Here is a 21,854-nt window from a genome sequence, read left to right on the forward strand (position 1 = left end):
GTAGCATGTCCAGAACCAGAAAAAAAAGGATTGTTTGTATTAGTGCAATTATAGAACAGGTTGTTTGCTTCTTGCTTTTCACACCTTGCCAGTTTAGTAGCAGGCGTTTTTTTGGGCATTTTTTGGGGTTCTTTAGAGGCAGGCAAAACATCTGAACTTGTGTATAGTGGTATATATACCCGTATACACAAGTTCAGATGTTTTGCCTGCCTCCAAAAACCCCAAAAAAATGCCTGCAACAACACACCTGGGCGTTTTTTTTTTACGCTAGCGTTTTTTTGGGCATTTTTTTGGGTTCTTTGGAGGCAGGCAAAACATCTGAACTTGTGTATAGTGGTGTATATACACACATACTTATATGTATATACACACCTAGCCATATATAGGTGTGATAGGAGCGTAACTATATTGGTGTTAATTATTTCATTAGCGCAAGTAGTTTTTTCTGCTCCTTTCACACCTATATATGTCTAGGTGTATATATACATACATGGGTGTGTATATATACCCCCTATACACATGTTCAGATGTCATGTCTGACTCCAAACATGTGCTCAAAAAATCACTAGCAACGCCTGCAGCCAAAAAGAATGCTGGCGGCGGCGAAGCCATATTACTGCAGCGAAAGTGACTTGAGAGAAACTAGCTTTTCTCTATAGCGGTCACCCTGCTATGGAAGGGTTTGGTCACCCTGTCATAGCAGTCACTGTCAGTTAACCCTACACTACACTACGGTCCCCTTACACTTAACACTTTCCCTACAGAAACTGAATAAATTAAAGCTAACTAAAGTGTAAAAGAGCACTCTAACTACACTAGATATCCCTTTCCTCACACTAATAAATGCTAAATGACACTTTGTAACACTTTGTAACAGAAGTAACAGAACAGCATTCCACTCTCTTCCATGTCCCGTATAAGAATGCTAGGAATTTGGCGGGGGCTATCTTATATACTGGGGGGCGTATTCACTAATGATTGGACTATGGACCCCCTAGTCACTCCAATCACATTCCTAGCATTCTCCTGCCCCCTCAATTGGCTTTTGCTAATGGTTCTGGTCCAATCACAGACTCTTAAAGCCCATTTCCTGTCCCATTGCATTTTGGTCGGTTCTGGTTGCTGAATTCCGAACTTTTTGGGCAAAAAGTTCTAAATTCGGCCGAACCTCGAACACCCAATGTTCGGGCCGAACCGATGGTCGACGCGAACCGTTCGATCATCCCTAGACAGCGCACCTAATTGGGTATTGAAATCTCTAGTGACCGAGCATCATTTTGGCCTGTTTGATTTAGGATAAGTCTGTTTATGGCTACCCTTAGGCTGGGCTCACATGGTTGCAGGATATGCTGTTTCAGCCAGTGTTGCTATCTTTCCGCTAGAGAACCCTACACCATTGATGTAAATGCTATCCTTTAGGTCTCACATCCAAATACACCCCTTTCAAACCAATGACATCACTAAGCTTCCAATTCACACTCTGTAAATCCCCTGCCTTGACTACTCCCTCCTCATTGGGTTAGCTTTACACGGGCTATCAGCTCTTCAGTTTATCTTGAATCCTGATGCCAGAATCATTCACCTTACCAACCGCTCAGGGTCTGTTTCTCCTCTCTGTCAATCCCTCCACTGGCTTCCGCTCACCCAGTGAATTAAAAATACTAACAACAACTTACAAAGTCATTCACAATTCGGCCCCCAGCTACATCATTAATCTAGTCTCAAAATACCAACCAAATCATTCTCTTTGTTCCTCCCAACACCTCATGCTTTCTAGCGCCCTTGTCACCTCCTCCCCAGCTCATTTCCAGGACTTTTCCCGAGCCTCTCCCACCTTACGGAACTCCTTACCCCAATCTGTCCAACCATCTCCTACTTTGCTTTTAGACAATCCCTAAAAACTCATCTCTTAAGAGAATACTATTCTGCCCCCACCTAACAACTGTACCTTATTTTCTTCATCAGCTGTCCCCCATAGTTATTACCTTTTGTATCACTTGACACTCCCTCTTAGATTGTAAGCTCTAACAAGCAGGGCCCTCTGATTCCTCCTGTATTGAATTGTATTGTAACTATACTGTCTGCCCTCATGTTGTAAAGTGCTGCACAAACCGTTGGCGCTATATAAATCCTGTATAATAACAATAATAATAATATTGCCTAGGGTGGATACAACGTTTAGATTGACATGAAGCATCCCAATGCCCAATAAATGTGGAAATGATGTCTATTGAGCTGTTTGGGGGTACCAATTCCTCCCTGTTTAGTTTCCCTGCAGTACCTAGCCTTAGCGAGAAGCTCTCAGGATCAACACTCAAATATCTTCTGATCCCGCAACTTTTACAATGAATGCTGTAAAAATGTCTCATTTCTATAAATCAACCAGTAATTTTATTTTACGGGCCCTTAGAATCCCTGTTAATCATCACCATTTAATGTCCAGTATTTGTACCATCAGCACTTTCATTGTGCAATTGCCACCACATAGCCCCGTTGCCAACATGCTTTCATCTATTTTTTCTATTGGGCAAATTCTAGCCCCTGAGAATAGCATCCATTGTTAAGTGTGCACAATATTTTGAAGCCTTATGCTTTTTGCCTGTTTACAGTGAAGCCGTATTTTAAAATTTGTTTTGAGTATATACTGAGTGCTGTGAGCAAAGCTTATGCTCAGGTTTGTTTTTCACTACCAAAATGCACCATGCCTGACAAAACACTTATCTTCGCCGTTGTCAAACTAACTGTGCTTTTGTTATGGAAATTTTTAAGTACTTTTTGGTTCCAGGTAAAAAGGAATACAGATGACTGCAGGTTGATTAACAAAAAAGTCCCCGCTGTGATTTGTCTTACAAAGAGAGAACATCTCAGGCTGGCCGTGGGTTTATTACACGGTGTTAATACTCCTGAGGATAACATCTCATTAGAAGTCCGCTGTCTGCTTGTTTTTCTATTCAAGATGGGACTTGTACAACGGCTTGTTGATGAAAAAAGGGTCCTGCACTTACAATGTATCTGGACCCAAAGTATTCACAAAGGTATTTGCAGTGTTTATTCCAATCACTCATTTTCTACACCAATGGGTCAATTCTTCCAGAACTGATATGTCAGTTTTAGAAGATGCCAAAGGGTCGGGATGGCCAAGTGACCTCTAATAGCTTTTGGAATCAGCGAGTTGTCTGCATAAGAGTTACCAGCTGTGCCTCACTGCTGCACTTCTCACAAAGATAACATGTTCTGGTTTTCAGCCAGTATAGTTTTATCTGTCCTTTTAAGAGAATGTAGATACCGTCAAATGTTCGTTCCAATGGGCATCCCAAATCCTAGGTGTACACCAACCACAACTGCAACTCCACATGACCACTGGCATCAAAAAAATGCCATACAGGCATATTTTAGCATTTTTTTCTCATGGGCTCTTTTAAAGCATTCACAAGAGTGGACTTAAAAATAAATATATATATATTTTTTAACCAGGAGAGATAAGGAGACAAAAACAGTAATATAGATATCAACAAAAACCAACAAAGTTTCTGACTCTGCTGCAAAAAATACTGACTGTGTTTGAGTGCTTGGTTTTCGGTGCAGATTTCATATGGTTTTGACACTGATCCCAGCACAGAATGCTCCAATAAATTTGGATATACAGTATACTGTATATAAGGAAAAGATAATTTCACACTTTAAGGAGTTAACATAGTGTTGGCGATTGGGGTTAAAATTCATCAAGATAAAGGCCCCCTGCGCACAGGGCGTTTGCTCAGCTCTCCTAAACATCTTTCCTCCTGGCAGCAGCGTTTGGCAGAAAAAACACTTGATGCGTGTAAAAATTGCTTGAGAAATAATTCATTTTTTTGGCCAGAATAATAATTTATTCTGGCCATTGAAATGAATAAACGCTCAAGCGCTTGATGGATCTCGCCTTAATGCGTGTTTAGACACGTTTAGACTCATCAAGTATATTTTCTTCCAAAAGGTTGCTGCTACTGTACGTACAGTCTTTTTTTCTGTGTCTAAATGCCCATGCCTCTAAAATCTATGTGTGCATGGATACATAGGCTAACATGAAGGGGGGTTTAGAGGTAGAAAAAAAAAAGCAGATGGTCCTAAAAGCAGCATTTTTTAAAGCTCAGTGTGCATGAGGCCTACAGATTAATCTTATTTCCACTAATTTTAGCCATATCACTTACCTGTAATGAAGTATGTACCACGTTGTGCAGGCAGCTGGAACTTGGAGGAATCTGTGTAAGAATGCCAGTCCTCTTCCTGGCTCTGAACGTCTGGTGCTGCAATGGTTAAAAGATTGTCCTACAGGGACCTGCCCCCTCCTCCTCCAAAAAAATAAGTTCTTTAATTTATTATACTGCATGTAACAAGCTGTTAATGAGTCTCATCAGTCACCAAATTTTCTCTCACATTCAAAGATCAAGTTACATGCAGTGTAATCAATGAAATATGTTTTTCCCAATGGAGAAGGAGGGAGGAGGGGGTGGGTCATGGTTCAACTGTCTGTACTGCTGTTCTGTCTGAAGACAGATATTACCAATGCAGCGTCAGAAGTTCAGAGACATTTTGATATTTGCATAACTCCTCCCAGGAGCTCACTGCTTGCATTAGCACCGAGGGCTCATGAAAGATGCAAAGAGGGTGGTGAGATTTTTTTTTTTAGGAAGCTATTTTTAGCACCCTGCTGGCTCCTCCAAACACCCATAATCTATTGCAGTGCATTTAAACCACTGAGACCTACAGATGGCACTGTAAATTACATGCTCCTCCATATCTGAAAGTGCAGGATATTTACTTTGGTTCTAGGGATTGAAAAAAAGGTAGGTATATACTGCTGGAAGTTATAAGTAAACATGTTGTAAATGGGCATAGGTGTGCTAAAGCAATCTTGTTGCGAAAAAAATCATAAAACTAGTGATCGACTGATATCGGTTTTTCGTTGCCGATACCGATATTTTGGCCAATGCATATCGGTATTGGCTGATATGGGCCGATATTTTTGTACATTTTAAAAAAAAATGTATTGTTTTTTTTTCTTGACAGGTACTCTTGTGGAGGGATCTGGGGGTCTAAAAGACCCCAAACCCCTCCTCTGCACTTAAAAACATTCAACACGCCACGTTTGGCTGTTTTGAATGCTGTCATTTTTTTTGGAATCTGGCGCCAGTACCCGGAACTTCCGGAAGTGATGTCATGACATCACTTCTGTGTTTTTGCATGGAGACCCAATCAGAGGCGAATGCGGCTTTGATCGGGTCTTCGGTGGTGGTGCAGGCTGGTTGCCCGAGTGGCGAGTCGCAGGAGGGGAGGGGACGTCCCCTTCCGCTCCTTTTAATGACAGCCGAGTGGCTTCTCAGTCGCATCGGTTGTCATTACAAGACAGTCGACCGTCGGCTATAGACGGCGGTACCGGGGTGATGCCTCAGCTACAGGCATCACTCCGGTACATGCACTTTCCTGAAATTTTGGCAATATCGGTAACCTCAGGGGTCGATTCCGATATATCGGGGAAAGTGCATATCGGCCTTTTGATATATCGGCTTTGCCTAATTAAAACATTTTTCTACTTTTCCCTGTGCCTACGCCTCTAAAGACTGCTGAGAATTGACTTCCAGGAGTTTCGATCACCTGGGTTCCCAAAGCTCACTTGTTCCCCCCTCTGATGTCATGTCACTGTAGGCTACAGTGGTTTCATAGGTCAGAGGGAGGGTGAGAATTAACTGCCTTTTTTGCAGGCAACAAAAATTTGAATAATACATTTTAGAGACATGGGTATTTTAAGTCTTCATTTAACATTTATGATACTCTACTGAAAGCAGGAGTAGTGCACCTGCTCCACCACGGGAAATGCTGCCACTGTTGAGGATAAAACACATTTGGCTATAATAAGGCAATCTCTACAGTTTTCCATAGAAAGTTTTGTAACATAAAGGATAATGTACACTCCATATCCTGTATAAATGTACTTGCCCTGCAGGTCACACCTGTTTACCCAATCATTAAATTCTGTATTATACTTGTTCTCTTGTCTTACCAATCATTGGTGATTCGATAAAAGTCCAGGTATTGGTCTGAGGCACATAGGACTGCAGGACCCCCGCCGCTCTGCCCGCTTCATTCACTCCTCCAAAAACGTAGATCTTCCCTCCACACACAGTGGCTGCTGCAGAGTGAACTGGTTTCGGAAGAGCTGCTACTGTCTCCCACTGGTTGATAATTGTATCATACCTAAAAGGCACAAAATGGTATTGTTAGCACCTATGACAGAATTGTTGAAACAACACAATAATCATAACTAACTACTTTAAAGTGTATCTCTGTCCAAAAATGCAATTTTAAGATGTAGCTGAGAAGGTTGAAAACTTTGTCAGGTCCCTACTGCTCCCTCCCCACCTTTTTCTCCTGGTCCCTCTAGGGAGCTTCCCTTATTTATTTTTCTATTGGGATGTTTCATGTGGTGGGTAAATGTCTTGGCACTGATCTTCACAACAGTTGACACTTGTACCTTGCAGACGAACAGGTCTAAGGGCTCTAGAGGAAGATCTGCTGCAGAAAATCAAAAATATCAGCTGACAGCTGGTTGTGCCTATTCTTCAGTTCTTATTTTATTTTTTTATTCTTATTTTTTTTCTAGAAATTTCTGCCAATCAGCCATAATATTGTGACCACAGACAGGTAAAATGAATAACATTGATTATCTCAATAGAATTGCATCTGAAAGTGGGTGTGATATATTAGGCAGCAAGTGAATATTTTGTCCCTGAAGTTGATGTTTTGAAAGCAGAAAAAATGGGCAAGTGTATTTGAGGAGCTTTGACAAGGGCCAAATTGTAATGGCTAGATGACTGGGCCAGAGCAACTCCAAAGCTGCAGCTCTTCTGGGATATTCCTGGTCTGCAATGATCAGGACCTACCAAAAGTGGTCCAAAGGAGGAAAGCCAGTTAATCAGTGACAGGGCAATGGGCAGCCAAGATTCATTGATGCATGTGGGGAGCGAAGGCTGGCCGAGTACTCTGATCCAACAGAAGAGCTACTGTACTGTAGCTCAAATTGCTGAAAAATGTAATTCTGGTTATTATAGAAACGTGTCTGAACACCGCATCGCAGTTTGTTGCGTATGGAGCTGCGTAGCTGCAAATCGGTTAGGGTGCAAATGCTGACCCATGTCCACAGCCAAAAGCCCCTACAATGGGCATGTGAAGGATTAGAACTGGACCACGGAGCAATGGAAGAAGGTGGCCTGGTCTGATGAATCACGTTTTCTTTTACAACATATCGATGGCCAGGTGCGTGTTTGTCTCTGGGGAAGAGGTGGCATTAGGCTGCACTATGGGAAGAGGGATAGAGGGCAAAGGCTTAAAGGATCTTCTACTGACGGCTTTGTGCCAGATGCCACAGCATAGCTTCAGAGGTCTACTGGAGTCCATGCCTCAGTGTGTCAGGGCTGTTTTGGTGGCAAAAGGGGGACCTACTCAATACCTACTTAGACCTACTTAGGTGGATGGTCATACTATTATGGCTGATTGGTGTATATATAGGAGCACAGTATGTACATTAACTGAAACAGTTCACCTTTATCTGTATTCCTTCTTTAATGGATATGTAGGAAGAAAAGGTCAGACCTGCAATGTTAGAGCACTTCAAAGCTCCTATTGTACTCAAGTCTTTTGAACATGGCTTTTATATATATATATACACACATGAACCAATGGACACATCCCTGTGACATGCCTCTGTCTAATTGTTACATGGAACCACATTCCATGATAATTTATGCCAAAGTAATAAAGGTTCTATGCAGTAATGCACAGAAACACAATTGCTGTGGCATCAGACTGCTCTGCACACATAAAGAGCACTGGTCATTGTGTGCTCAAGTCCAGAAAGAAGAGGAAGTCAACATTCAGATGGACACAAGTCTATCACAAATCTTTCAAGTGCTGTTTTGCCTTGGAAAATTGGTTCATTATGTTTATGTATGAATAGCCGCAATGAAGGTGGGTATTGAAGGAATGCTTCCCTAGCATCCCGAGTAAATACTGCTTTTTGTGTAAGCTGAGGCCTGCTATTACGCTTTTTCCAATTTTGATATATTAGCTGTGAGCAAATTAGGTTTGATATTGGCTACAGTAATGTTGTTGAGTGTTTACCTTCTACCTTTCCCTGGGATAATCTGTTAGCACTGCCACTGGCCATAGCAGCAGGCCAGCTGTAAAATACATCCATTTTCAAACTGCGTTTCCCTGGAATTCAAGGGGCCCTCCCCCTTATACTGCTCAGGTTAGTGTGGTTGCCCATTACAGTAATGGGCCGGTGGTGAGGCAAATGAGACAAGTTGGTGGGTCAGGCTTGACTCCAGTAAATTATGTTTATGTATTTATATTAGAGCTTGTGAACATGGTGCGTCTTACCGATCCTGCACACTTCATGTAAACTGGGAGTACTGTTCTATATCGGTATACCGGCCATTGTTAACCAAGTTTCCTCCAGAGATTGCTAGGGGTTCATTGAGCTATGGCAAATTGACCTTCCATCTGATGGAGCTTGAATATATCCAGGTCAAATGCCAATTGGCAGAGTCAGCAGCATGACATCAATCTTTTTAACTATAAGCAAGGGTAGCATTCTGACCACCACTGTAGGGGGAGCAGATTTCACACTGACCCCTGAATTCATTTTAGCAAGGGAAACTTGAAAGTAATTTCCAGGGTTCCTCTGGGTTAAAATAAAGTTGAGAAAGGCCTGCAGTACAATAGTAACTTTTAAAAAGTAGTGGGACTTAATATTTTTTTAATAGTCTTACATTTTTATACGTAATTGTAGACTACAGGATATTTGAGGTGGAATGATTAACCACAGCATGCAACAGGGAAGGAGTTTTTTTTATTTTTTTTAAATAATCTCTATTTCACTTTTTTTTATTTATTTATTTTTTTGCATCTCAGTGCTACTATAACAGGAAGTGACAGAAATGGCTGTTTGTTTCACAATGTCATATGTGGACTGTCTCTGAATAGGAATGTCTGTATTCATTATGTAGTGCTACCCCCGTAAGGGCTGCTCCATTTTTGGGTCCCTTGCACATGCACAGCCAGGCAACAAGAATGTTCCAACATTCACTTAGTAGTCAAGAACCAGTCCAAGGAATTTTGTTTTCTACGGGATTGGGGAATGAACTAGGATAGGGATGGGAAGCCCAGAGCTGTAACTTTGAAAGTAACTTGAGGACTTGAAACTCTCTCTGGCTACCAAAAATCAAAAGGCTGTCCTCCCGTAGGATAAACTAATCAGCTTAACTGGTAAAGAAAGTTTCCAATCACTGAATGCAGGTGCTATATCTCTGTAGAAAATGCAAAGGCACTTGGCTGCTCCTTAGATTCACCAAGCAAGTGGTGTAGTGAAGCTGTATTGGCTTTCAATGGCTCTAAGCTGTCACTGGGTAATAAGCTAGCTGGGTATTGCACCTGGCTGCTTCTCCTCTAACAAGCTCTGGGGTGTGGGGGGTTGAGGCTACTCACTCAGTCTCTTTGGTGAATTCTGAAGCACATGTGATTGCTGAACTCATACTGGACAGGTCCCAATGGCTCCAAGAATATCTTCAGCTAAGCATAGCCCTAGCTGAAGCTGGAAGGGTGTGAGGCTTCAGCTTCTTCTCTCTTTCTTCTCCTCTCTGGCTCCTTCCTTTTGCCAGAGGCAGAGCCCCCCAGCACAGGGGTCCCCTCCAGGAAACTGAACCCTGAACTCTGCACATTACATGGCCAGGCTCCAGAATTTTTATGGGCTCTCTCTCTACCTTCTGAAAAGTCCTCACCCAGGGATTGTAAGGGACTCCATGAATATTTAGACCTAATTTCTGCTCCTCTGCCCTCTAAGTTCCAGAACCCTACAGCAGTTCCATAAGCCATGGGGAGATAACAGAGACTCAAACCTTAGAGCTCTGCCAGCTAACTCCAACAATATAACCCTGGCTCCTCTGCGTACAGACAGAGATGTATAGTAACTAAGTAGAACTACTTCACTACTGTACTTAAGTACCGAAATGCGGTATCTGTAATTTCCTAGAGTATAATTTTTTTCTCCTACTTCCACTTTTACTTCACTACATTTTTTCAATGATTTCAATACTTCTACTCCAATATTTTTTTTTTGTGCTGCATAGTTACTCGTTACTATTATAAAAATTACCACTGCCAGAACAGTAGATGGCAGGTTTCATGAAGTTCAAAATATGTGTATTATCAGCGCGTACGAAAATAAATGCTACTGTATGTATAAATAAAAGCTGCATTTGAAATAATAAAAAACAATATGATGTTCAAACTTTCGACTTCTTTCTTTAATAACTACATAACACAGTACTTGTACTTTTACTTTCAGTACTTAAGTAGCAATTTTTTTTCAAAACTACTGGTACTTTTACTTTCAGTACTTGAGTAGCAAAATTTTTTAAAAACTACTTGCAATACTTAAGTACAAAAAATGTTGAATACTTTAGTGCTTCTACTCACGTCACTTTTTGATAGAGCACTTGTACTTTTACTCAAGTATGGGTTTTGAGTACTTTATACAACTCTGCCTACAGAGGAGCCCAATGTCCCTACTGTGCACAGAGAGTGCTACAATTGTAATCATTAGTGTTCTAATGAGAAAATGCATTCTTCAAGAAGTATTTAACCATTGGGGAGTATCTCACTGAAACTGAAATCCCTACTGCAGAGAGTTCCTAAAATTTGACTTATGTTAGTGCAGACTTCTGGGAAAATCAATGAGCCAATCAGGCAAGCAGGAAATTACATTTCTAGGGGCATTATGTACACCAACTGCACACAGAACACCTCCAATTCCATATTGCATTGCATTTTTCAGAACATTACAGCACTGCAGATTGAAGAGGAAAGGTAACATTTAATACCATTTAATCATGACATGGCTTGAGTAGGAATTGTATATGATATACAATATATGATATATGGCATTTGTATTTACTCTAACATAAACAGAGTTCATTTTAGGCCAATCACTTTTCCCACATTAATCCTCTTAGTACAAATAATTGGAGGTGTGGCAGGGACGTTTCCTTTACCGACACACTTCATGCTATAATGTAAACCTCTTTCCCATCTCACCAGGTTGGGAAGTATGGCTGGACCTCATGTGTTTATATTCCTATTAAGTCTTAATTTCTTGTAGCTTTACCATTTACCTCCTTATATATGCATTAGAATTTGGAACATGGTATAGCTAATTGTTTCAGATGATTAATGTGCATCATTTGATTTAGTCATGTTACAAAAATTTGTGATTGTCATTTCATTCTGCAGCATCCTTTCCTTTAATCACAAATTGCCAATAAGACAATTGCACCTCCATGTGATTCTGGTCTCCTTTTTCTACCTTCATGCTTTATTAACCATCGCTTACACAATACATAGACTGTCTACATGAGTGATTTTTAGAGGCTGTTTATTACAGAATGAGAAACTCTGGTGAGGCACTGGCTTTAAATATAACCGACAGGAGTGGGAATTAAGATGACACGGTGAACTTAAAACTATTGACCTGTCTGACAAAGATTGATAAAGTGACATGGCACAAGGACTTGTGAGAATGAGTGCAGGTGACCACGCAAATATGTATTTAGATTATAAATGGAGAACGAGATGGAAAAGGTGCTGAGCTAGCCACAGAGGAATAGATTTTTAAATTTTAGAAAAATGTTATGATTTTTCTTTATTAGAAGACAATTATTGCTTAAGTGCTGGAAAATTGTTTTCTTCTGTGCCACCTGAAAGGATGCTTGAATGGAAACCTCAGTGTATTTTCAGTAAGAGTCTTAAAGCTTATCTAAAACCAAAAAATGTAAACCCTTCCTGGCAAGCCTTGGCATCCCTTTAAGTGGGTCTTTATGCCTGGGGGGTGGGATGTACTTCCTGATCATGTGACCACTCTGATTGGCTGTCATAGTAGTCACACGATTGGCAGCCAGTCATGACTAGACACCAGGAGCTGTTCAAGACATCTCTGTCACTGTGCTACGAGGGCGCTCTCAGCACAGAAACCTCCATGCAAGGTGTGTTGGCATAAAACCCACCGTCCTTGCTACCACACATATGCGTCACATGGACAGCAAGAGGTTGTAGTTTTTTTGGTCCTTAGGTGTGGTGTATACTTTTGTTTTCTTATTTTTTATTCAGGCTTCTTTGCTTTATTTTTACCTGATAATCATGTCAATAACAGCTTTCCTGCCCTAGGGGGACAACCCACTCCCTGTACTGCATCTATGAAGGAGTAGTGTGGTCACCTTGCTCTTCTGATTTGGACTACAACACCTCCTCCTCTGCTCATCTCCATAACATAGAGGGGTACATTTTAAGATAATAAGATTGTTGAGATTTCAGTTCAGTTTAGATACACAGAAGCAAAGGCAGATGAAGAATATCTCCATTTAAACCAGTGAGGTAGTCACTGAAAAATACTAAATTGTATTTTAAATAATTACTCAGTCAGTATTTATACTGGCCTCTTGCAGTTTTCTGTGCAGCATAATTCAGATTGGGAGAACATGGGTTAGCATCGCCAACCATCAGTACATTTGTGCTTCTTTACTGTCCAAGCACAAGCTAGGATAGTCCCTGACCAAACTGTATGGCTTTAACTGCAGCAAAGAAAAGTGAGGTCACAGTGCTGTCTAGCAAAGATGTCTCAAATTTAAAACCAGTGCTCCCCAACCTTTTTATTGTCGCGGACCGGTCAACGTTTGATAATTTTTCTGTGGCCCCCTGGGGGGGACGGACGGACGTCAATGCAGAGTGACCAGTGTGCCCCCAATCAATGCAGAGTGCCCACAGCAATGCCCCCAATAAATGCAGAGCGCCACAGCAATGCCCCCAATTAATGCAGAGTGTTACAGCAATGCCCCCAATAAATGCAGAGCGCCACAGCAATGCCCCCAATAAATGCAGAGTGTCACAGCATTGCCCCCAATAAATGCAGTGCCACAGCAATTCCCCTAATAAATGCAGAGTGCCACAGCATTGCCCCCAATAAATGCAGAGTGCCACAGCATTGCCCCCAATAAATGCAGAGCGCCACAGCAATGCCCCCAATAAATGCAGAGCGCCAGCATCCCCCCGAGAGACCCATCCGTGCACTTACCTCACTTCTCTTCAGTTCAGTTCCCGGCTTCCTGCGTCTCCTCAGTCCTCCCGCGGCGCCTCCTCCTCGGCCAGTGGCGTGGGGTTTGCCTTTCGGCCAATCAAGAAGCGGGAAGACCCGCTCCCTTATTGGCCAGGAGGAGGATCAGTGTGACAATAGCGAATTTTCATTCGCTATTGTCACACAATGGGCGGGCTCGGGGGGGGGGGCGCAATGCTCTGCACCTCGGCCACAACAGTGAAAGCATTTAAAGTTCCTCGGGCGGCCCAGTACCGTTTGATCCACGGACCGGTACCGGTCCGCGGCCCAGGGGTTGGGGAACACTGCTCTAAACAACATACTCAAAGAGGGGTTGGGAACTTTTAGACTGTGTAGTCAAATGAAGGAAAACAGGCAGCCAACAGTTGCTCAAACCATAGAAATATAGAATGGAGCGCCAGACCAAAATTGGATGAAAATTGGATGAACGGTCAAAGATAATTTAAATTGTTGGTAAAAAAAAAATCATAAAAACATCCAATGCATTTCATTGGGGAATCATCACTCCCTCATCGTCAATGCTCAGTACAGGATGAAACTTGGATAGACTCAGAGAAAACAGTGACACAGATCTATGTTGGAACACTTCACATGGAGTAACAGCTCAACAGCAGTTGCTGAGCAGCAACGGAGGATAGCAGTCTTGGGAAGGGAAGGAAAGGGGGGGGGGCATGCTTCCTCTGAAACACGTTGGATGTTTTTATATGACATTTTTTACCAACAATTAAAATTCTCTTGGACTCTTTCACTTGTTTGTATTGTGAATTTAGCCCTCTGTCTGCTCTTTCACTTAAAGTATCAATAGATGCACCTCGCCCAGTCTGCCATTAGAGTGCTCATATAAGCTACTTTTTTCAACTTAGAGGTCCACTTTAAAATAAAACTTGCTTTACATCCATAAACCCATCTGTTTTCATGTAGCTTGCATTACTTATTGGTTGAACTAGATGGACTTGTATCTTTTTTCAACTAGACTAACTATGTAACTATGTAATTTGGGGTGCAATCACCTGCTCAATCTATTATTTGCTATACCAAATGACTTGTTCAATCTAATCTATGCTCCCTGTAATATCAGCAAGCCAAACAATGTTGGTTTCTGAAATTAGCCAAGGCACAGATTCCCAGCACGTCTGCGTTCAGTCCACAGCTTCCCCATGAACACATCTGACCTTTCCCTCTCCCTCCTTGTAAATCAATGAGGCAGCTATCCAACAGCAACTATACAGGGATAAACTGTTATTTTACTTAAACATTTTATTCAGTGGAACTCATCAGATCTGTTAAAATAGTACAACATGATGTCTCTCTTATCCCTCTGTTAATTGGCTCGCCTAAGCCTTCTACTTAAAAGGAGCCTTTGGTCTGGCTCGTGGGGTGAAGCAGTACCTTCCCAATCATCAAGCTCCTCTGCAGTAATTGAACCTTCCTCGTGTGAAGAATTGATAATGCCGCTTATTTAGAAACTAGTTCAAGAACTGGAAGCAACCAATCAGATGCTGCTTGCCACACACTGGATTATTTTATACTGACAATGGCAGATATGCTGTATGTAAAAGGAAAGGATTCTGTATGCTTGCTATAAATCATTCTTGCCATTTTGCCTGATATGAAAGTGCAACCTAACTCCCAAGAGAGATTCAGTTTCGTCGAAACCCCCACCTCACCCCTAATAATTTTTTTTTTGTGTCTGCCCCACCAAACCACCCCCCCCTTCCTGCTGCCATTCTGGCCTAGACCAGAATGTCCCCTGGTCCTGCATCCTCCTGGGGTACTAACATCACATCTCCCAAGAGGCTGCAGGATTGGTAACATCATCGGTATCTGGTTGCCTGCACTTGCTGCAACTAGCTGAAGAGGACCAAGATGGCAGCCCAGGATCTTAGATCTGTCACATGCAGTCATGTAATGCTGTAAACAAATTCAATTTATATAATTTTTTTACACAACTAGAGCTTTCTTTTGGTAGTATTTAATCACCACTGCATTTTGCAATATAAACAAAAAAAGACCCCAAAAATTCCCCAGTGGCCCCAAAAATGGCAATTTGTCCTAAAGTGGTGAATAAATGCTTTGCCTATACTTTCCTTTGATGATGTGACAGTGATACCTCTGTGTATGGACTTTACACAGCTCAGTCACATTACACAGTCCTGTCTGGCAGGACCACATACCTGATTTTTCTCTGCTAAAGTAGAACTATGGCCTCCCATTAAAAAGGAATATGTGCTGCAGCACTCAATTATAAATGCATCTGCACTTACAGTCTTCTCCTAACCCCCCTGCAAGACCAGAAGCTTTCAAGATGAATGCTCTGTGGGCAAATGATTACAAGATGGCAGCTGCTTCCAGTACAGTACACAGATCACTGATACGTCACTGGAGCGCTAAATTAGTTTTGCGGTCAATGACATTTGATTTGATTAGCTTGGTGACTGTAAAGATGTACGGTTAATACACTCTCGATGAAGATTTATCCTACACGATGTCAGGAGTTCACTTGCATTTTTATCCCCTTTTGCTTCTTAGATAATGTGGCAGCAATTCAAAAAGCTCTTGTAAAATGAGCCAGGGAGACGGCGGAAAATGATTACACTTTCAGCTGTCAAGTAGATCTGTATAATGGTCTGCTCTTTCAACTCGCACTTCCTGAAAGATGTCTTACATAGAGCAGCATTTCCATGACTTAAAGTGTAATGCCCCATACACACGTGCAGATTATCTGCAGACTTTTGTCTGCAGACTTACCAAAACCATATAATATGAGGTCAAACCTAAACACTTTCAATTTGTATGCAATCCGGCAGGCCCTTGCACTACATAGAAAAGGTAAGTCTGCAGACAAAAGTCTGCAGATAATCTGCACGTGTGTATGGGGCTTAAGTGAAGGAAAAACTTTTCTTTTTAGTTTTGGATAGAGTGGAGAGGGATAAAAACACTGGTGGGGTTTTTAATTGCTGTCTGTGCTCCCATCCGAGATGGAAATACTTCCTCTCTATTTGTCCTGTTTACTGTTATCACTGAGAGTGAAAGTGAAAGAAAATCCCAAATTTTGGGATGTCAACAGAACAGGAATAGAGTGGAAGTTTTCCAGTGGGGACACTAGTTCTGGTGACAAGCAGGGATTCTGTCACCTTGGAGGGATTACCTCTCACTTCCTATTTGGGCTATGGTATATGAAGGGAAAGCTCTACGATGGAACACAAATGGCAAAAAAACAAACAAACTCACAGGGGCTATATTCCTTCCGTATTCCATTCAGCATGAAATAAAGTTTTGCCTTTAGATCTATTTTAAATGTAGCATCTCCTATACCTAGAGGGGACATTATGCTGAGGCATTAGTCACTCTGATAATAGGTGTTAATCGTCTTACAGATGAGTTTGACTCATACAATCTATTTAAAAAAACTAGAGCAGTGGTGTAGCAGCACTATCAACCTCTCTCTGGCCCTTGATATCAATTGGCCAACTAGGACCTTACAGTATACTTATCCATTTAACAGTTTTAAAAAACAGTTACATGCATGTACCGGAAATGTAACATTCCCATTGGTTGTGCTCTCAACCAATCTGTCAAACCAACCAATGGCTGGTGTCATAACTGAGCACATGTGCAGCATCGTGGCAGTTGTACACATGGGCGTCCACAGGGGGGCATCATTTTAAGGTCAGTCATGCTCAAACCCCTTTTCAACAATGTCATTAAGAGGAGGGGCTTAGTAATTATCACATAAAGCGCAGGCATTCAAAGGTTTGAGAAACCCGATGCAAAAGCAAAGCTGACCCTCTCTGTTTTGGGTTTGTGCAGGCGGCGCATGCATACATGTGACGTCAGTACGTGCTGTGATGTCACGTGCCATGCCTCTGTGCACGGGGCCACAAATCTCCTCAATTTTCTTGCCCCAGGCTCCCGATCTCCTGGAATGATAGCACCGGGGCTTGGGGCTGAGGAGAGTGGTCCGAGCGGCTGCTGATGTCAGTCACTGTGCAAGCCATGACCCGCGATTAATTATTTTTAAAGGGGAAAAATAAGCCGCTCTTTACCAGTTTTCAGAGCACTGATCGCCACTCACGTGACCAGCCACCTCTCTCCTACTCCTCCCCTCTCGACTGACGTCAGTGGGGAATCCTTGGCCCAGCCTGCTGCAGGCAACTGTCAGACAGGGAGAGAAGAGAGCTGGCGGGTCATGTGAGCAGCGATTAGCGCTCTGAAAACTGGTAAAGAAGGGCTCATTTTTTTAAAACACATACACAGACACAGGGGCACGGGCACACAGGATTATCAAACAGACCAGACAGGATGGTATAAAGTAGCTTATCAACCATTTTAAACGGGACGTTGAGATTCCAGGTGGGGGGGGGGGCATGGTTGTACATTATAAAAAGAGGCCAAGATGGCACCTTCCTTGGCTGAAAATGATAGGAGGGTTTACTTCCACTTTAAAGTGATTGTAAACGATCACCTTGTAAAACAACCCATTAGGTTTAAAATAGGAGTGAAAGACAAAACATTTGTGTATAGATATAAAAAAACATTATAAATAACTTTTTTCCTCTTTTTTACATAAGTGATTATATTCCCTCTGTTCTCAGCTGTATAAGAGCTGGGGGGGGGGGGGGAGGAAAAGCAGAAGCACACTGAGCTTCCAAATGTATGGCAATGCGGTGGGTGGGGGGGGGGGGGGGCAGGACAAGTCTGATCAATGGAGGAGAGCAGTACAAAATGATCACTTCCAGCGCTCAGAGGTCCTCCACTGTTGAATAGGACTGTGCAACAATTTCAAATGCTAGGCAGATACAGCCTTCCATGGATACAGGAATCCAAAGTGGAACTACAAAAACAAGGAGAGAGGAAGGCGCAAGCACCTAGTGCATTACCGCAAAGAAATTATTTGACCAAACAAATTGATAAAAATCGGATACTTACAAAAGTGCAACTGGTAAGGACACATAGATAACAAGAAGCCATATAGTATAAGATATGTATGCTCCAATTGTATCCCTCTATATAGCCAAGCTGATGCTTTTCGGGGGTGCACCCCCGTCATCAGAACTGGGCTAACCAGTGCATAAATGAACCAGGGCTGAAGCAACAAAAAACAATAAATCCAATAATTCACACATACAGCCTACTATTTATCCATTTATTTATATATTTTGTGATGCTGTATGTGTGAATTATCGTATTGGATTGGATTTATTGTTGTTTTTTTTTTTTTTTTTGCTTTAGGTCCCCCCCCCCCCCTTTGTGTGGGCCTTTTTTGGTGGGGTTTCTTAGTGTGTCTCTATTTAACTGCTGGTTCATTGTTGCACTGGTCAGCTCAGCTCTGAGGAAGGGGTGCACCCATGAAACATTTCAGCTTGGGTATATAGCGGGATACAATTGGAGCATACATATCTTATGCCTCGTACACACGCATCGATTATTGGCCGTGAATTTTCGGCCGACGTCCGATCGGCCAGTTTTCGGCTTGTTAGTATGATGCTTCCGACAACCGACTCCGACTTTTCGGCCGAAAAAAATCTGGTGTGCTGGCTATAAAATTTTTGTTGGCCGTCAACACAACGGCCGATTTTCCGTCAGTCAGTACAGATTTCGGCAGACAAAAATCTGATGAGCAAGACTGGGCATGCTCAGAGAAGAAAAAACACACGGAAAGTAAACCAGCACATGACATCACTTCTGAAGTTGGTTTTTGTTGGCCGAGAAAATTTGTGTGCAGTCTAGGCACATTCCAACCAACAAAACACAACTCAGGACAAAAGGATAATCGTTGCGTGTGTACGAGGCATTACACTATATGGCATCTTATGGTATACTATATGTGTTTTTACCAGTTGCACTTTTGTAAGTATCCAATTGAAATCCATTTTATTTTCTCAAATAGTTTGGAGGAGATCAGGCTGAGTTCCCAGCCTAGCTAGAGAACTGGCCATGGTGGGTTCTCCTACTTAGTGGGGTAAATTTTTAATAGAAAAGCAGAGGGACTGGCGGGAACATCAGGGATTTCACACAAAGGAAGCATTACAAAGAGAAGAGGATACTTTTTCATACAAGTACATGGTACAGCAGGCATATTGTATATCAGGAATATGCAATGTTGGGTTTATATATTCTTTATTGCACTAATGAAGTTACGTGATCCAAATCAAACGGCACCACTCCCAACCAAAGCCACTTCTCCACTCTGAACACTCCAGGTTCTGGTAAAGGAGCCCCTCCACGCTCACAATCCCAAGGAGACAACGTAAAGCTGGGTATACACTAGTAGAATTTCAAATGAAAATTCTTAGGAAAATTATCAATCTAGCATTTTTATTTATTCAGTTAACCTGAATGTTTTTGTTTTTTTTTATAAAACACTCCCTGTGAAATCTTTTTGGATTTCAAGTCCAACGCTTTAACCACTCAGCCATCACAGCTGTACACATCACATTTTCATCTGTAGTTAAGGGTGAACTGAAGTCAGATATAGAACACACTAATTCAAATCTATATGCATTCATACTTTAATTATTAAATTATTTATCTTTAATTAATAATTAGCAGGAGTGCTGCATGACCTGTAAAGTATATTGCTACCCCTTCACTATCCAATCACAGGTACAAAAATTTTCATAAATTGAGTAACCTCCTCACTTTTGATATGAGACTAGCATGCAACAAAAAACTAACAAATATTCGTCCGATAATCTGATTGTGTGTATGAAGCTTTAAAAAAAAGCTCTACAGCTACCCCATCCAATCAGAAGCCGGAGACTGCCAGTTACATCTGTAGTTCAGAATCATTGCCCTCTCTGCCGCTACATAAATGCAAATTCTTTATGCTTATTGAATCATGACTAAACAAGCGAAGAAACTTAATAAAACACTGTCATAAAGTCCAGATAAAAAGAAAAGAAAAATCTAGCCCTATTAAAGCCTTGTAAGAGCAAGCTATTAAGCTGAGGAGCAGAGGACTGATGGAAGTCCTTCATTCCAGTCTTCTGCAGATCATTTACAGAGCTGCCAAACAAACCATCATAATTCTGGGCACATCCGGCATGACCGTCAATGTAACCTTAGCAGAATTGTTTTCAGTGATGCATCAGTGAATTAAGCTGCAGCCATTGTGCACAGTTGATTGTTAAACGACATCACTGTGTGCATGACCGTCTGAAATCTTTAAAGGAAAATTTCCCATCTACAGTATTTTACCACCCACTTTATACAGTTTTCAAAACTATTTTCTATGCGATTCTGGTCTTTTGCAAGGATGCTTTAACCTTCCCTGTTGTACAGGCTACCCCACCTCTTGTCTTGTTAATCACTTTAACCCCGGAAGGATTTGCCCCCTTTCTGACTACTTTGACGGACAATTGTGCAGTCGTGCAACGCTGTGCCAAAACAAAATTTACGTCCTTTTTCCCCACTTTTTCTTTTGGTGGTATTTGATCACCTGTGCGATTTTTATTTTTTGCGCTATAAACAAAACAAAAGCGACAATTTTGAAAAAATAAAAATATATATATTTTTTTCACATTCTGCTATATGACATTCTCAAAAAAAAAAAAAAAAATCAAAATTTTTCAACATTTTAGGCCAATTTGTTTTCTGCTACATATTTTTGGTAAAAAAAAAAACGCAATAAGCGTATTTTGATTGGTTTGCACAAAATGTATTGCGTCTACTAACTTCAGGAAAGATTTATGTCATTTTTATTGTTTTTTTTTATTTTATTTTACTAGTAATGGTGGCGATCTGCAATTTTTGCGGGACTGCGTCGGACAGATCGGACCCCTGACCGACATTTTTGACACTTTTGGGGGGACCAGTGACATTACTACAGTAATCAGTGCTAAAAATATGCACTGTTACTGTAATAATGACACTGGCAGGGAAGGGGTTAATACTGTGGGTGATCAAGTGGTTAAATGTATGCCTAATGCTTACTGACTTGTGTGTGTGTGTGCTGATCTGTCCCTGCCTGTCAGTGAGAAGATCCGCCTGCTTTGTTTACATAAGCAGGCGGGTCTTCTCTCCGTTTACCGGACAATCGTGGGAGGAACGCCGCCTCTCCTCCAACAGCCAGACTCCCGCTGTGTCTGTGTCGCCGCTGAAACCCCTTCCCCTCCAGTCACACAGTACTACGTGACTGGACCCAGGGGAGCCGCACTGCCGCAGTAATATTACTGTGGGCAGTCGGCAAGTGGTTAAAGTGATATTAAGGCTTCAGTTCTTTTAAGCAATTTCGGCAAATGGTTTAGTCACTTACTGAGTATGCAGCTTCTTCATCTTTTAATCTTTTCCTATGTTCCAGTTTAAAGGGTAACGCCACTTTTGTGGGAAAAAAAAATACTGCAAATAAGTAATATTTTATATACAATTGTGACAAAAAGCCATATTGTAATATTTCGGTATTAAAAATGACCTTCCGTTCTCAATTTAAAAGGCTGTAATTTTCTGTAAAATGCAGTGCCATATGGCATTTTCTTAACAAAAGTGGAATTACTCTTTAACCATGTCCCTCAGGTAGAGGTCATATGACATCATTTTCTGAAGTGAAGATATCTGGATGATTTCTGCAGCTACAGGCATTATCCAGATATCTTTTTTTCAGCCAGCGATTCCCTACATTGTAAAAGCCATCATAGGGGCTGTTTAGGGGGGACAT

At 41.6% G+C, this 21,854-nt stretch overlaps 1 protein-coding gene across 1 annotated transcript in view; it reads right to left on the reverse strand.

The window, feature by feature from the left end:
* KLHL29 (kelch like family member 29) overlaps window positions 1-21,854 on the reverse strand; it is a 1,145,580-nt gene that overhangs the window by 75,986 nt on the left and 1,047,740 nt on the right. Inside the window, exon 12 of the mRNA XM_082249639.1 lies at window positions 6,038-6,231. Within this exon, the coding sequence (XP_082105765.1) occupies window positions 6,038-6,231 (194 nt within the window). The remainder of the gene's footprint in view (window positions 1-6,037; window positions 6,232-21,854) is intronic.

This window comes from Pelophylax lessonae (genome assembly GCF_965119305.1).
Source record: "Pelophylax lessonae genome assembly, chromosome: 3".
Classification (NCBI taxonomy): domain Eukaryota; kingdom Metazoa; phylum Chordata; class Amphibia; order Anura; family Ranidae; genus Pelophylax; species Pelophylax lessonae.